Source organism: Sapajus apella, unplaced genomic scaffold (assembly GCF_009761245.1).
Source record: "Sapajus apella isolate SASKATOON/1434 unplaced genomic scaffold, GSC_monkey_1.0 scaffold76, whole genome shotgun sequence".
Classification (NCBI taxonomy): domain Eukaryota; kingdom Metazoa; phylum Chordata; class Mammalia; order Primates; family Cebidae; genus Sapajus; species Sapajus apella.
In genome coordinates, this window is record NW_022437016.1 from 6,543,375 (window position 1) to 6,558,449 (window position 15,075).

General features: G+C 49.8%; 1 protein-coding gene across 8 annotated transcripts in view; it reads left to right on the plus strand.

Moving 5' to 3' along the window:
* Positions 1-15,075, plus strand: part of GSN (gelsolin) — a 65,551-nt gene that overhangs the window by 30,077 nt on the left and 20,399 nt on the right. For 3 of the 8 annotated variants that reach the window (XM_032251487.1, XM_032251489.1, XM_032251490.1), the window contains 4 exons: positions 2,951-3,021; positions 4,859-5,063; positions 5,815-5,969; positions 13,483-13,644. In XM_032251487.1, coding sequence (XP_032107378.1) covers positions 2,998-3,021; positions 4,859-5,063; positions 5,815-5,969; positions 13,483-13,644 — 546 coding nt within the window. In that variant the 5' untranslated portion in view covers positions 2,951-2,997. Of the gene's footprint in view, positions 1-2,687; positions 2,901-2,950; positions 3,022-4,858; positions 5,064-5,814; positions 5,970-13,482; positions 13,645-15,075 lie in introns of those variants that run through there. The other 5 variants (XM_032251491.1, XM_032251492.1, XM_032251486.1 and 2 more) reach the window with 3 other exon arrangements.

A 15,075-nucleotide genomic window follows, 5' to 3' on the forward strand; every position in this document is an offset into this window, starting at 1 on the left:
CCTACTTGTTTGAATTTTCCAAATTGTCTAATGAACAGGCATCACTATAAGCATATGTTAAAAGTGATTGTTTCTGGATTTGTGTTTTATTAAAAAAAAAAAAACATATTGGATATATACTTAAAAAGTTTCAAACTCTACAGCAATGCTTTTTACAATTTTTTTCAGCTAGTATATTGACATAATTTACACAAAATGATTCACTCACCTAATATACATATAGTTCTATGAATTTTAGTAGATTTAATCAGTTGCACAGTCTTCACTGTAATCCAGTGTTAGAATATTTTTATCACTCCGAAAATTTCCCTCATTTCAACTGCAGTGATCTAGGCACTTCCTCCAGCCTCAGGCAGCCACGGCAATGTGTGAGGATGAAATTCTCCTTCTTCCCTTTCGAGCAAACAGCCTTAAAAGTTCAGTGCTGACCCTCTGATTTTTTTAAGGATGTATGCAAAAACAGGCACCGTTGTAAAAAGAAGAGGAGCTATACTATAGCCATTGTTGTGCAGTTGCCTTCTGCACTTGGAGATCTCCCTGTGCTTATTGTGTGCCTACTATGTGCCAGGCACAATCAGATGTAGCTCATTCTTTTTTCACAGCTGCATAGTGTCCATTGTATGGTGGCTCCATAATTTATTTGGACGTTTGGGTCCTTTCCAATTTTCTTCAAACAATGCTTCAGTGAACATCCTTGCACATATATTTTTGTGTTTGTTGGTAAGTAATTCTGTAGAAAGTGAAGCTGTTGTTGCATTGTGTGTTTTGAGTTGGGACAAATTGCTATCTAGAGAGGTGAAACTGGTTTATGCTTCCATCAAGAGCCTATGGGAGCTGTGGGTTTTTTAGAAATAATATCATCCTCCAAATGGCTAGGGTAAAGGGAGGGCTCTCTGAATTTAGGCCAAGCTGGCCCACTGCAGGCTGGGCAGGCCCAGGCCTGGACTTAACCAGGACATGGAGCCCTGAGAACTCAGACTTTCCTCAGGGGCCCCCACAGACACCAAGATAAAGTTCACACTCTTCAGTGTGGCACACAGGCCTCTGTGACCCCTGCTGTCCTCGGCAGCCTCCTCTGCTCATGCTCCCTGTATTTCAGACTGGACCCCTGGTAAGTCACTGGATATGGCTGATGTTTGCCTGCCCTTTGCCTATGTGTCCCCTTCCGTGGAATGCCTTTTCTTCTTAATCTCCATTCTCCCTGCCCTTCAAGGCCTGGGTCACAAGTCCCTTTCTCCACAACGCCTTCTTATAATCCCTCCAGCCTGAATCATCTTGTCTATGTTCCTTTAGCCTTTGATCTGAACCACATCCCCCCTTAGGTGGGAGCAAATTGTGCATGGGAGAGGGCAAACTTCAGCCTGATCAGATAGAGGCTGGACTTCAGGAGGACCTGGGAAGGGGGCACCATAGTTTGTGGGAGGTTGTGGAGAACTCGAATTTACCAACTGCTGGCCAGCCTGTTTTCATACCCAAAGACCAATCTGATCCTCAACTACTGTAGTCATTTAGTAGATGAGAAAGATGAGACACTGAAAACCCGCACAGCGGAGGTGGGAACGAAAGCCAGCTCTCCAACGCCCCAGTCTTCTATGCTGTCACTGCATCAGGCTGCAGGGTGATGGGAGGTCTGGGATACAGAGAACTTAGAGGTGGGGCCATTGGATTCTGCACAGTGCTGGGAGGGGGGAGAGGGTTTTGGAAGCAGGCCTCCTCAGGTTTGGATAGCACTTTCCCTAACCCAATGACTCTAGTGTGAGGGTGGAAGGATGGGAAAGGAGCTTGGGAATGAGGAGGAAATGCAAACTCTGTCTTCCCCCTGCAGAGTCAATGAATAGTACCTAAAAGGGAAACAAAACAAAACAATTTCAAGAAGTAACAAGGGCTTGTTTAGAGACATGAAGGTAAACCCTGAAACATCAGCTAAAAGAGGTAGATAGCAGTGGTTGCCTCTGGGGAGAGGTAAATGGGATGGAGAGGGAACAACTGTGTACAAATATGTGACTTTACGTTTTGATCAAAGTAAGACTTCTAAAAAACAAAAACTTTTTAAAAAGAAGGAAAGAAAGGCCGTCTTGGGGAAAGTAGGAGGGCGCATCCCAGGAGCTGAGCGTTCTGTCCCGCCCCTCTGAGTCCTGCTGGCTTCACCTGCCCAAGGGAACCGGGTCCCCTGCCCTGCTGTGGTGCATGCTACCTCATGGGGGTTCTACCCAGGCCCGCTATTGCCTGAGTTCAAATCCCGGGACATCACTTTTAGTAGCTGTGTGGAGGTTGCTTCACCACTCTGTGCTGTTCCACCCTCTGTAAAATGGGTTGGCTATTGTACCTCTCTGAAAAGGGTGTGCTGATGCCTCAGTGAAAAGCTTTCAAAAATTGTTAGGTCATGCTATTTTTTTTTCCTGGAGGTGTTAGATGCGGAGAGGAGAGGGGGGCTCGCGTGGGTCACAGGAGGCTCAGCGGTGCTCGCCGTGGTTCGTGCGTGCGCCCATTTAGAGTTCACAGAGCCAGTGCCTGCTGTATGCCAGGCCCTGTGCTGGTGCTGAGTCTCCGCCCCAGAGCTGGGGTGCAGGGGCTGCCGCGCCCTGTCGGGTTGATCCCGGTGGGAAACCAGATGTCTTCAAGATCCGGGACAGATCCCCGCCCCGCGCCCTCCCTGTGGGGCGGTCCCCGGCTTGGGCTGGCTGGGCGGACGGCTACTTAAGGTCGGCGACCCAAGGCCACAGCTGCCGACTGGGTCCTCTGCCGCTGTTGCCACCATGGCTCCACACCGCCCCGCGCCCGCGCTGCTCTGCGCGCTGGTCCTGGCGCTGTGCGCGCTGTCGCCGCAGGTCCGTGCGGCCACTCCGTCGCGGGGGGCGTCCCAGGCGCGGGCGCCCCAGGTTCAGGCGCCCAAGGTGCGGGTGAGTGCCCGGGGGGTCCCGGGGCTCCCGGAGTAATTCTCTATTGTAAGTTCTTGCAGATACAGCGCTAGGAAAAGGGGAGTAATTCAGGTCTAGAATGGAAAAACTGTTTTGTTGCTTTGTAAGTATCTCTTGCTGCTTCCGGGGCTCTGGCTCGCAGATGAGGGTGGGAGCCTCGGGGCTCTGGCTGTTCCCTCCCAGTCGGCTAACCTCACCGTGGCCGGATTTCTTTTCCTCTGTCCCCGTCTGACATCTTACCTCCTGCCTCCTGATTTCTCCTTTTCCTTCTCTGATTTCTTCTGTGTGCCCCACTTCTCTCCTTTCTCTTCCGAGGTCTTCTTCCCTTTCCGATTCCTTGTTCGCATTTGCTCTTTCTCCTTTCCCAGTATTTCCTTCTTTCTTGTATGATCCCACGTCTGTCTGCTGTGGTCATTACTATTATTTCTTCTCTCCTTTCTGCTGTCTTCCCTGTCTCGTCTGGTTTCAACTCCTCTACCCTGTTTCCCTTGTGTTTTTTTCACCCTTCTGCCTGAGTTCTCCCCGCCTGGTTTCTCTGACTTTTCCCTTCTGACTTTTACTCCCACCAGATCTCTTCTCCGGCCAGAGGTGACCTGCACTTGCTGATTTTTGTCCTTGACTCCAGCCTAACCCTCCTGCGTCCGCCCCAGCCCCAGCCCTAGCCCCAGTGCATGTCTAACGGCCTCTCCATCCTTAACCACCTCATCTCCAACAGCCTCCTGCAGATCCCGGTGCATCCTCTTCTCCTCTTCCAAGAAATGAAATTTGCGGGTGGGGTGTTGCGGGGCAGGAGGGAGGAGGCAGACAGCGCAGGAGGCCACTTGGGCTCAGCCATTGGACCCTTCTTGAGGGTATGATAGGGATGGGTGCAGAGAGGAGAGGGGGCTCCCGTAGGCTCCAGGAGGATCAGCTGGGCTTGCTGAGGTTTGCAAATGCACCCATTTAGCGTGCACAGAGTTAGTGCCTGCTGTATGCCAGGCCCCATGCTGGGAATCTTTCCACTTCCAAAGAGCAAAAGCAAACAGGCTGTGTGACCTTGGGTCAGTCCCCTCCCCTCTTTGAGCCTCAGTTTTTCTATCTGCAGATTGGGTTTGGATAATGAGCTCTCAGAGAGCCCGTTAGTTGTAGTAGCCATTGAAGATGCTGGAAGGGACCAAGCTGAGACCCTAAGAACCCCTAGATTTACTATTGCCATCTAAGGGGTCTACCCATATTCCCAGAGCTTGTGATCTTGAAGCCTGGGGCAATCCCTACTACGCTGTTTCCTAGCTGGAGGTCCCTGGCAGAGTCCCTTCACCTCTCTGTGCCTCAATTATCACATCCAATTGGCAATAAGAAAAGAAGGGAGGCTGGGTGTGGTGGCTCACGCCTGTAATCCCAGCACTTTGGGAGGCCGAGATGGGTGGATCACCTGAGGAATTCAAGACCAGCCTGACCAACATGGTGAAACACCATCTCTACTAAAACTACAAAATTAGCCAGGCATAGTGGTGCATGCCTGTAATCCCAGCTACTCGGGAGGCGGAGGCACAAAAATGGTTTAAACCCAGGAGGCGGAGGTTGCAGTGAGCCGAAATATAGCCACTGCACTCCAGCCTGGGTGACACAGTGAGACTCTGTCTCAAAAAATAAAAAAAGAAAAGAAGGGAACAGGGAAATTGAGCCCTCTGTGCCCTCCATCACCAGAAAAAGCCAGTGGCAGGTGGAGTAGGAGAGTAGATGCTAGCTGTGGTACAGGATTTGAAGCATAAAACTCTTGCCCTGTTTGCTGACTCATTGAGACAGGGCACTCAGAAGGGGATAGGCTTGCCTGTGGCATTGGGAGAGCAGGAGGCTCAAGTGAGATGCTCTTGGTGCTAGAAACCACCCTCCCTCGTGCCTGGGGTCCCTCCCTGCTAGGACCCATGCCCCCGCTCAGGCTCTGCCCTGTCTCTTCCCAGCCCAGCAGCATGGTGGTGGAACACCCCGAGTTCCTCAAAGCAGGGAAGGAGCCCGGCCTGCAGATTTGGCGTGTGGAGAAGTTCGATCTGGTGCCTGTGCCCACCAACCTTTACGGAGACTTCTTCACAGGCGATGCGTACGTCATCCTGAAGACAGTGCAGCTGAGGAACGGGAATCTGCAGTACGACCTCCACTACTGGCTGGGTAAGGCTGGCCCCGCCCCAGCCCAGCCCCAGCCCCCATTCTGAACAGTGCAGATCTTTGAGGCGTGGTCCCCAGGAAGGGAACTTATTATCGAGCAACTAGTATGCGCCAGGCTCTTGGCTAGTGGTTCATGCCCCTAGACTCTAGAGCCAGCCTGGTGGAGTTCACACTCCTGCTCTGCTCCAACCCGTGGTCTGTCTCTGCCCTTTGGCAAGTCACTTGATGTCCCTGTGGAGTGGACGTGATGATAGCTCTGCACTACCTCACAGGAATGTTGCGAGGGTTAGACACTTTACTATGGCACTTAGAACTGTGGGTGAATTGGAGACCCTGGACCCCTCCAACAACCTCCCTGGCCCAGCTCCGGGCACTCCCCAGTTTGCCCTTCAGAGTCAGTAGCCCGGAGTCCCCGTCACACCTCTGCCGTGTGATGCTATAAGTCCTACCCCCTTGCTGAGCCTCAGTTTCCTAATCTGTGAATTGAGCTGATGCTCCCAGTCCCAACTTCATGCTCAGGAGGGCACAGAATGAGCGTGGAGGAATGTGACAGAGCTGGGAAGACCCTGAGAGAAAAATGAGGTCCATCATCCCATTATACAGATGAATTAACTGAGGCTCACAGAAAGTAAGGTCTTGCTCAGCTTCTATAGCTAGGCCAGGGCAGTGCTGGGGTTCCTCCTCCTCCTGCTCTTCCCCAGGGGTCTGGGATACTTCTGGGAAGCCAGGCTCATGCTGCTCTGATGTCCCCTAGGCAATGAGTGCAGCCAGGATGAGAGTGGAGCGGCCGCCATCTTTACCGTGCAGCTGGATGACTACCTGAATGGCCGGGCCGTGCAACACCGCGAGGTCCAGGGCTTCGAGTCTGCCACCTTCCTAGGCTACTTCAAGTCTGGCCTGAAGTACAAGGTGGGTTAGGCCCCGCCGTGCTCGAGCAGTATGGACAGATGCACCAGTAACAGGGCTCACTCAGGCCCATCTGTCTTTTGACCTTGTGATGCAACAGGCAGAGCCATCAGAGGTCAGGCTTTGGAGTCAACCACCATTGGGTTTACATCTGGTTTCTTGCTAGCTGTGTGAGCTTGGACAAATCACACTGCTTTCCTGAGCCTCTGGTTCCTTATGTTAAAATGGGGAGAAGAAAATTCCACATAACTTCATAATGTTGTCTTCCTGGCCCCAATAGTGAGGAGTGGGCCAGAGGTGGAAATCCAGTCCTTGCAGGCCCTGGGGGGCTTTGGCCTAGTCCTGTTCCTGTACCCCTTAATTCTTAGGTCCTTGCCAACAGAGGACCCCGTGTTAGGTGTCTGATAGAGCACTGTTAGTCTTATCCCTCTTTCTGTTCACTAGAATCCCCTTTGAACTTGAACTCTTAAGAGTCTGTACCAAGACAGAGCTCTTTTCTCAAGCTCCTAGCCAGGTGGGGCTGAGCAAAGCCAAGCCAGGAGCTCCAAGGGACTGTACCCTAATATGCCAGTGACTTCCTACAAGCCACTTGACCTCCTTGAGCCGCCCTTTCCTCTCTGGTTACCTGAGAGCCAGTCGTACCAGCCCTACAGGGCTGGGAGAGGATTCGGTGCGGGGGTGGCTGGGAAATGCCTTGCATGGGGCTTGGCTGTCTGGAAGGGCTCTGGGAACACTGTAGTTTTACAAAGCTGGGATTTTCTTTGGTCAGGAAATAAAGGGGGATCACAGGCCTTCAGAACCAGGTGGGCCTTAATGTCGGAGTCCAAATCTCTCGTTTTACTGGGGGAGAAAGGGAACTGAGACACAGAAAGGCTTAAGCAATTGGCCCAGAGTCACACAGCAAATTGGTGCCAGACCCAGGACTAGAACCCATATGTCCTGACTCTCAGCATTCTTTCCACTAAACTTACATATCCCTAATGACCAGGGTCCTTGGTCAAGCCTAGGACCAAGGCTTGGGTCCTAGGGTAGGGCTCAAGCCTATCTGTGTTGCTGATGTGCTGTGTGACCTTGGAGAAGTCACTGTTCCTCTCTGGACCTCAGGATCATCTGTGTCAATGGAATGGTGACCCTGTCTGCCCTGGTGAGGCACAAGAGATTGAATGATGGGAAAGTGCCAATGAAACTCAGATAGCAACGGCCAACATGTTGGGAACCACAGTCCAGGGCTGGGCGGGGCTGGGCTGGATTCCCTGGAGTCTGCCCAGCCCTCTGTGTGCCAGTTTCCCCTTGCACTGAGCTCCTCCTGCTGAGCCACCCAGCTCTGCCTTCCTGCCACAGCCCTTTCTGGGGCCTTGATGCCTTGCAGAAGGAGAGGGAAGAAGTTTGGGAGCCAGGCCTCTGAGCTGGAGAAGGACCAGGTCTTTGCAATTTCTGGAGCAAGAAGTGGAAAGAACACTTGCCCAGGAATCAGAGACTGGGATTCAGGTTGCAAGGCCACCTCCTGTAATTGCTGTGAGACTTTGGGCAAGTCACGTATCTTTGGGCAGGTGTTCTCACTCATTCCCCATTCATCATTCATTCAACAAATATTTACTGAACCTCAATAACAGCTGCATCTGCTCATTGTTGCTACATTGTGGCAGACACGTGCTGGGAATGTAGGTTATCTCATTTCAGCCTCATAACTGTCCTGGGAAGTAAGTAATTCCAATTCCATTTTATAGATGAGGCTGGAGGCTCAGAGAGGCCGCTGTATTCAAACGCAGGCTTGTGTTCCCTTAACTCTGTCAGGCCCTGTGCTGGGTGCTGGGATGCCCAGGTGAGGAAGGTGGGTCCCTGCCCTTGAGAGTGTCCTGAGGGGTTGGGGAGACTAGCAGGCTCATGAAGAGCCAATCTATTGCCTCCCAGTGATGGGGTGACAGGTGGGATCCCAGGGAGTGCTTGGCTCTGGGAGGGGTTCAGGGATGAGACAGAGGAGCAGGTGTCTGCTAATCTATCTTGTCTTAGTCACCGTTTCTTAGGGCATAACCCAACAGTCTAACATGGTTACAAATATGAGAGCTCTCATGTACACAGGAAGGGTGATTTTCCAGGTCAAAGAATGTTGCAGAGCAGGTCATTGGCTCCCAGATTATTAGGGGTAAATAAGGATAAGAATCCCTACCATATGTTAAGCCTTGGCTACTCATTTAATTCTCCCTATAGCCTTTAGAGTGGGTAATGTTCCCATTTCATTGATGAGGAGGCTGAGGCTCAGAGGAGTAAACTAACTTGCCTAAGTTCACACAGCTGGTAAAAGGTACTTATCATTGAACACTTATCTATTACTGTCTGTGTGTCAGGGACTCTTCTGGGTGCTTTACTCATTTAACTGATTTTACCCTAATAGGTAGTTACTTGTTAGCACCATTTTATAAATGAGGCTACCAAGACACAGAGATGTCAAGCAACTTGTCCAAGGTCACACAGCTAGTGATTGGACTAGGGTGCAAAACCATGTGTGAAGGGCCTAGCACAGACCTGGCTCACAGCAGACATTTGTGTCCCTGATCTTTGATGCTAGCTCGGATGTGCCCTGTGATCTGCTTGGATGGCCTGGCTCCCTCACCCCCAGATGATTTTCCAGGGTGTCCTTGGATCACACCCAAGGGAAGCTCCAGCTGGGCCCAGATTTGGGGCTTCCGTCCTGAAAGACGCTGGCTCCTGGTGCAAATGGGAGGCCCAGGGCTGGCCCTGTTTACCACCTTCTGCAAGTCCTCAGGCTGCCCCCGCACTTGGCAGGTCCAGCCCAAGGTTCTCGCCCTGGCGCCCTCATCAATTATAGATCCCCGAGGAGCAGGGCTTGTTATGCAAGACTTGTTCCTGTGAAAGCCTCTTCCTCTGAGCCAATTCTGTCCTCGGAGTGTGAGAAGGGGCAGGGAGGGGACAGCGAGCCACTAGAAAGGGCTGACTTGTGGCTTGGTCCTCTTGTTCTGTGACCTCCAGATCCTTAGGTCACCGTACTGCAGGAGAGTTCCGAATCCCTAGATTCCCTGCCCTCCTCCTCCCACTCCCCAGGCCCTCATTTTTGGACTGAACCCTGGAGACTCCCTGGGGTTGGGTTATTTGAAACCCATTGTTCAAATGGAATCTGGCCTGGGCAGAGTCCTGGGAGCCCTTGGACCTGAGAAACGCAATTGGGAACCCACAGAATCACTGGAACCTTTCTGTCCCCCCTCCCTCCAATTTCGTAGATAAGAAGCTCTGAGTTTAGAGGGTGGAGGGGACCAACCCTGATCAATTCATTTTTCTTTGTTTTAGAAACTGTTTAACTTTAGTTTTCACATAAATCTTCATTGCTTTCTTCCCCCTTCTTCTGACTACAAGAGTAATATAAGCTTATTGTAAAATGTCAAACATTACAGAAATATAGGTTCTAGAAAATAAAAGGCCCCCCAAACATGATTCTACCATTGAAGATATATATCATATAGTGGCTAATTTCTTTCTCTCTCTCTGAATGTAGGTAGACAGACACAGATATATGTAATCATTTTAATTTGGAAAGTGGCTTTTAAAACAATTTATCTGTAGGGTCCAGCCCTACAGGGTCCCTTGAGTCCCTCTCTGCAGGTGTGGAGACGAGAAGCTGGAAATAAAAGACACAAGACACCGAGAAAGAGAAAACAGAGTTTGGGCCCAGGGGTCCACTGTTACCCAAAGCACGGAGCCCTGTCCAGTGGCCCCTGGACGCTTTGATTTTTATTGAGTACAAGGCAGGGGCAGGGCAGGTGGGATGAGGTGATGGTGGTCAGCGATAGGGTCAGGTAAATCAAGTGTCTTGGAGATAAGGGGCCCAAAACTTTGTAGAAGCCAAGGCGAGGAGAACCTAAGGCGTCAGCACTTTTTTCATACTTGTTAAGAAGTAGCAAGGTCACTAAGATTTATGTTACTATTACTAATTCTTATCTTCCAAGAAAAAGAGGAACCAGGTGCTGAAGCAGAACTTCAAAGTAGCCGTGGCATGTGACCGCTGAAGCACAGCACCACACAGAGACAATTAAGTCCCCGGATGTCTGTGGGTGTCCCTAACAGCCGTCAGGCCGACCACAAGAGCTTGGAGAGCAGTTTTCTCCTCACTCCCCCGAGGAAGGAGATGTCTCAGCATCTTGTATGTCTCCTTCCCTAGATGGCTAAACGGGGGGAGCTTTCACAGCACTGACACTGTCGCACAGCCGACAGGAGAAAACCTGATATTGAGAGAATATTGACACTGCACCTGCCCCTTATGCGGGCGTGACAAAGGACTTAGAGCATCTTGTCCTAGGGTCACCTGTTTTCCAGTGCCACTTCAGTCCCATAGTTCTTGACCTGAAACTTATTAGTAAGATTAAAGATTATAGGATTATATATGTGTATATATTTATGATTACATATGAATATATGTGATTCCTATGTGATTATATATAGGAATATATGTGATTCCTATGTGATTATATATAGGAATAACTGTGTGACTATATCTCTAATTCTTTTCTAATTCTGTATTTACATGAGAACATGCTGAGGCTTCTGACCCTTGCCTTGGCTCTTGCCAGGTTTCCCACCACATTTATCCTACAGAATTTTGTTCAAATAATTTGATGCCAATCTTGTCCACCTAATGATTAGACCCTAGAAAGCAACAGCCAATGCTGAAGATTAGAGTCCAAAGCAGGAAAAACTTCAAAAAGCTTCTTTCCCCTGCCCTCGTGGATCCACTATTGTCTTCTAAGAGCTTGCTTTAATTTATTTTTGTTAATTAATCTTTCCAATAGTAATTTCCTAGACCAGTAAAATTAGAGGAGTTAATTGATCAGGAAACTCACGGCTGCAATAATTTGACATCAAGAATTATTTTATGGCCGGGCGCGGTGGCTCAAGCCTGTAATCCCAGCACTTTGGGAGGCAGAGGCGGGTGGATCACGAGGTCAAAAGATCGAGACCATCCTGGTCAACATAGTGAAACCCCGTCTCTACTAAAAATACAAAAAATTAGCTGGGCATGGTGGTGCGTGCCTGTAATCCCAACTACTCAGGAGGCTGAGGCAGGAGAATTGCCTGAACCCAGGAGGCGGAGGTTGCGGTGAGCCGAGATCGCGCCATTGCACTCCAGCCTGGGTAACATGAGTGAAACTCCGTCTCAAAAAAAAAAAAAAAAAAAGAATTATTTTATAAGGCTGGGTGCGGTGGCTCATGCCTGTAATCCCAGCACCTTGGGAGGCTGAGATGGGTGGATCATTTGAGGTCAGAAGTTTGAGACCAGCCTGGCCAACATGGTGAAACTTTGTCTCGACAAAAAAATACAAAAATTAGCTGGGCATGGTGGTGCACATCTGTAATCACAGCTACTTGGCAGGCTGAGGCACAAGAATCGCTGGAACCCCGGAGGCGGAGGCTGAAGTGAATTGAGATTACATCACTGCACTCCAGCCTGGGTGACAGAGAGAGACTCTGTCTCAAAAGAAAAAAAAAAAAAGAAGAAAACTTGATATTGAAAGAAGAATGTGGATCTTACAGATTCAGACATGCCTCGTTTGAATTCTAGATCTACCACCTACCATCTGTAAGATTTTGGGCAAGTCCCCTCACCTGTGGGCCCCATTGTCCTCATCTGTGTGATGGGGCAATGAAGCCTCCCTTGCAGGCAGTGCGTGAAGAATGCCTGGCACAGTGGGCATCATCATGTCACAATTAAGGATATTGGTCACTACGGGAAGACATAACAGGACCCAGTGTTGAAGGACTCCTTTTGCCGCTTGCCCTCCTCGAGTCTGCGTGGCTAGAATTAGACTTAGCACAGTGGACTGAGGGGCCCTAGATGGGGCGGCTGCCTGCTGGCCTGAGTGGAAGCACTCTGCTTCCACCCCCATGTGTGGAGCAGGGAGATAAGCGCCCAGTTGGGAGGAGGAAACAAGGTTTCCAGCCTTGGCGTGGCCACACGCTTGCTGAGCGCCCTTGAGTAAGTCACTTCACTTCTCTGGGCTTCAGTTTGCCACGGATAAAGTGGGGTGCTCTAGAAGGACCTTTCCAACTCTGGTTTGAGAACTCCGGCATGGAGCTGGGGACTGTTCACAGGGAAGCCCAGCCGACTTTCCTTGGCTTGCTCCTGAGTGAGGGCGTTTGTGACTGCAGCAGGGAAGCTCTCCCGAACGCCCTGCTCTGGGGTGCAGTAATGATGTCAGAGTGTCAGGAAGCAGGAGCTTTTGTCTCTGCTTCAGAAAGGAGAGGCCTGAAGCTCAGAAAAAGTAAGTGACTTCCCCAAAGCCATCCAGCACTGTTGTGGCAGGGTACCTGTCCCTTACCCACAGCTGCTGTGAAGGCACCACTGGGTGGGAGTTGCTGTGGTACCGTAGGGGGAAGGAGAAGTGTGGTGTGTGCTGGAACAATCTAGGAAGACTGCGCAGAGAGCCTTGAAGGATGAGAAAGATTTGGATTAGCACCTCTCAAAGTGGCTTTTGCAGAACACTCAAGCTGGAGGCAGGATATGGTGGAGAAAAGGGATTCTTGGGCTGGGTTCAGTGACTCACTCCTGTAATCCTAGCATCCAAGGATCGCTTGAGGTCAGGAGTTCAAGACCAGCTTAAGAAGCCTAGTGAGACCCATGTCTAAAATAAAATAAAATTAAATTAAATTAAATAAGCTGGGCGCAGTGGCTCATGCCTGTAGTCCTAGCCACTTGAGAGGCTGAGATGGGAGGATCATGCAAGTCCAGGAGTTTGAGGTTACAGTGAGCTGTGATCATACCCAGACTGGGACAGAGTGAGGCTCTGTTGAAAGAAAGAAAGAGAGTGGAATGAAGGAGAGAAACAAAAAGAGAAAGAGAGAAAATAAGGAAGAAAAGGAAAGAAAGGAGAAGGAAAGAAGGAAAACAAGGAAAGAAAGGGAAAGAAATAAAGACAAGTAGTTCTTGATTCAATAAGGCAGGGAAGTGCTGTGTAAAACAAAAGGCAAGCAGGTGTGTTCACCACAGGATTTGGCAGAGCCTTTGTTATGTACATGTGCATTGTGTAACAGTCAGGGAGGGTGAGTGAGGAGCATTCCCTATGCTTATTTTACCATGGAATTTTTTCCTTGCAGAATGTCTTAGGGAACTAGTGTGTCTTTGGAAAATTCTGGTTTTGAGAAAGGAATTGTTACAGTTTTTTGATCTGGGGAAGTGGCTACAGGTGTCCTTGTTAGTGGAGTATGGGATTCAAAGGGGTGACAGAAAGATGCAGTGGGTAGGGAATCTCTCACTTCTTAGCTGTGTGGCCTTGGGCAAATGTTATTCCTTTCTTGAACCTTAGTTTCCTTCTCTGCAATAGACATAAGAATGTTGCAGTCTCAAACAAGATAATGGATATGAAAGTTCTGAGTTAACTGAGATCACTGTTGCTGGAAAGTCACTGGTCCACAGGCCAGAATTTCCTTCACCTCAATTCTATCCCCTTCTCCCATATTGGCTTCCCCGGGCCCTCTCCGCTGGGCTAATGCTGTCTCTTTGGCCCCACAGAAAGGAGGTGTGGCATCGGGATTCAAGCACGTGGTACCCAACGAGGTGGTAGTGCAGAGACTCTTCCAGGTCAAAGGGCGGCGTGTGGTCCGTGCCACTGAGGTGCCTGTGTCCTGGGACAGCTTCAACAATGGTGACTGCTTCATCCTGGACCTGGGCAACGTGAGTCCTGTTTTCCCCTTTCCCAGGAGCCACTGAGGTGCTCTTGGCCTGGCCAGGCCTGACTCTAGGGATTTGGGTATATCACGTGAACAAATGCATAGACACAGATGTGCAAACCACAGGGACCAGCATTGTGCAAGAATCGGAGAGACCCATGTACAGATACGTGTGTATGCAAAGACTTCCACAAATGTGGACTCAAGCCCAGAACTCTGGTACACACCATGGATGTAGTCTGTACTTGGGCTTTGATTGACATATACACTTCCTGACATCTCCTTATATGGACATCTTGTGTCCTTTTTTACATGCTTATAAATGCATAACGGTCATGAACAAACACTATAGGCTCCTGCCCAGCAGGTGTACACAGATGCACCGTAATGAATGCCCACACATGGGTACTTGGGTATGTTAAGGTCCCGCATGTGTGTGCCATGCATGTAGTTGCACATGCACATGATCTATGACAAGGTGTGTGGGACGCCCTTACCCAGGCCCACCTTACAGATGTGTGATGCTTTGTACACACTCGCCTCACAAATCCCTGTGAGCACAGACCTGCAAAGACATGGCCAGTCTACCCCAAAGCTCATACGCATATACACCTGTGGCTAATGTCTGTGCAAACATGAGCACGCCCTGATTTAGTGTAAGCTTTTTCTTAAAGCATCATAGGCTCACAGAAGAGTGTGTGAATCCTGAGTGTACAGCTTGATGGATTACACAAGTCAAACACACCACATAACACAAATCATGAAGCAGAATCTCCCCAGCCCCCAGAAGGCCCCTGTTGCCCCCTTTCATTGCCCTCACCCCCCAGGGCAGCCATCATCCTGAACTTTCTCGACAGCACAGATGAGCTTTGCTGATTCTGAACTTTGCAGACACGGAACCTTGCTCTTTTATGTCTGACTTCTTTTGCTCCACATTGCATCTCTGAGATGCATCTGTATTGTTGCATTTAGTTGTAGATTGTTCATTCTCCTTGCTGTGGAAGATTCAGTTGTGTGGGTGTACCACAATTTGTGTATCCTTTATGTTGAAGGCGGGTACTTGGGGTGGCTTCCGGTTTGGGCTATTCCAGGCAGTGCTACTCTGAACATTCTTGCACAAGTCTTGGTGGACGTAGAAATGCACTTCTGTCAGGTATATTCCTAGAGGTAGGATTGCGGGGTCGTAGGAGATAGGTATACTCAGCTTTACTGGCTGTGGCCAAATGGTTTTCCAAAATGGGTGTACCAATTTATATTCCTTTCAGCAGGCAAACATCTTTGTACACATTCTGGATGTAGTTGTACCTGTGAAAAAATTCATATCCTCAGACATGCACTCTCATCCCGTGGTGTATGCGGATCACGCCTAATTGCACGTGAATACTGCACGTGTGCAGACTCTGCCAGCCTTCACCTGGGCAAGCACAGAACAAGG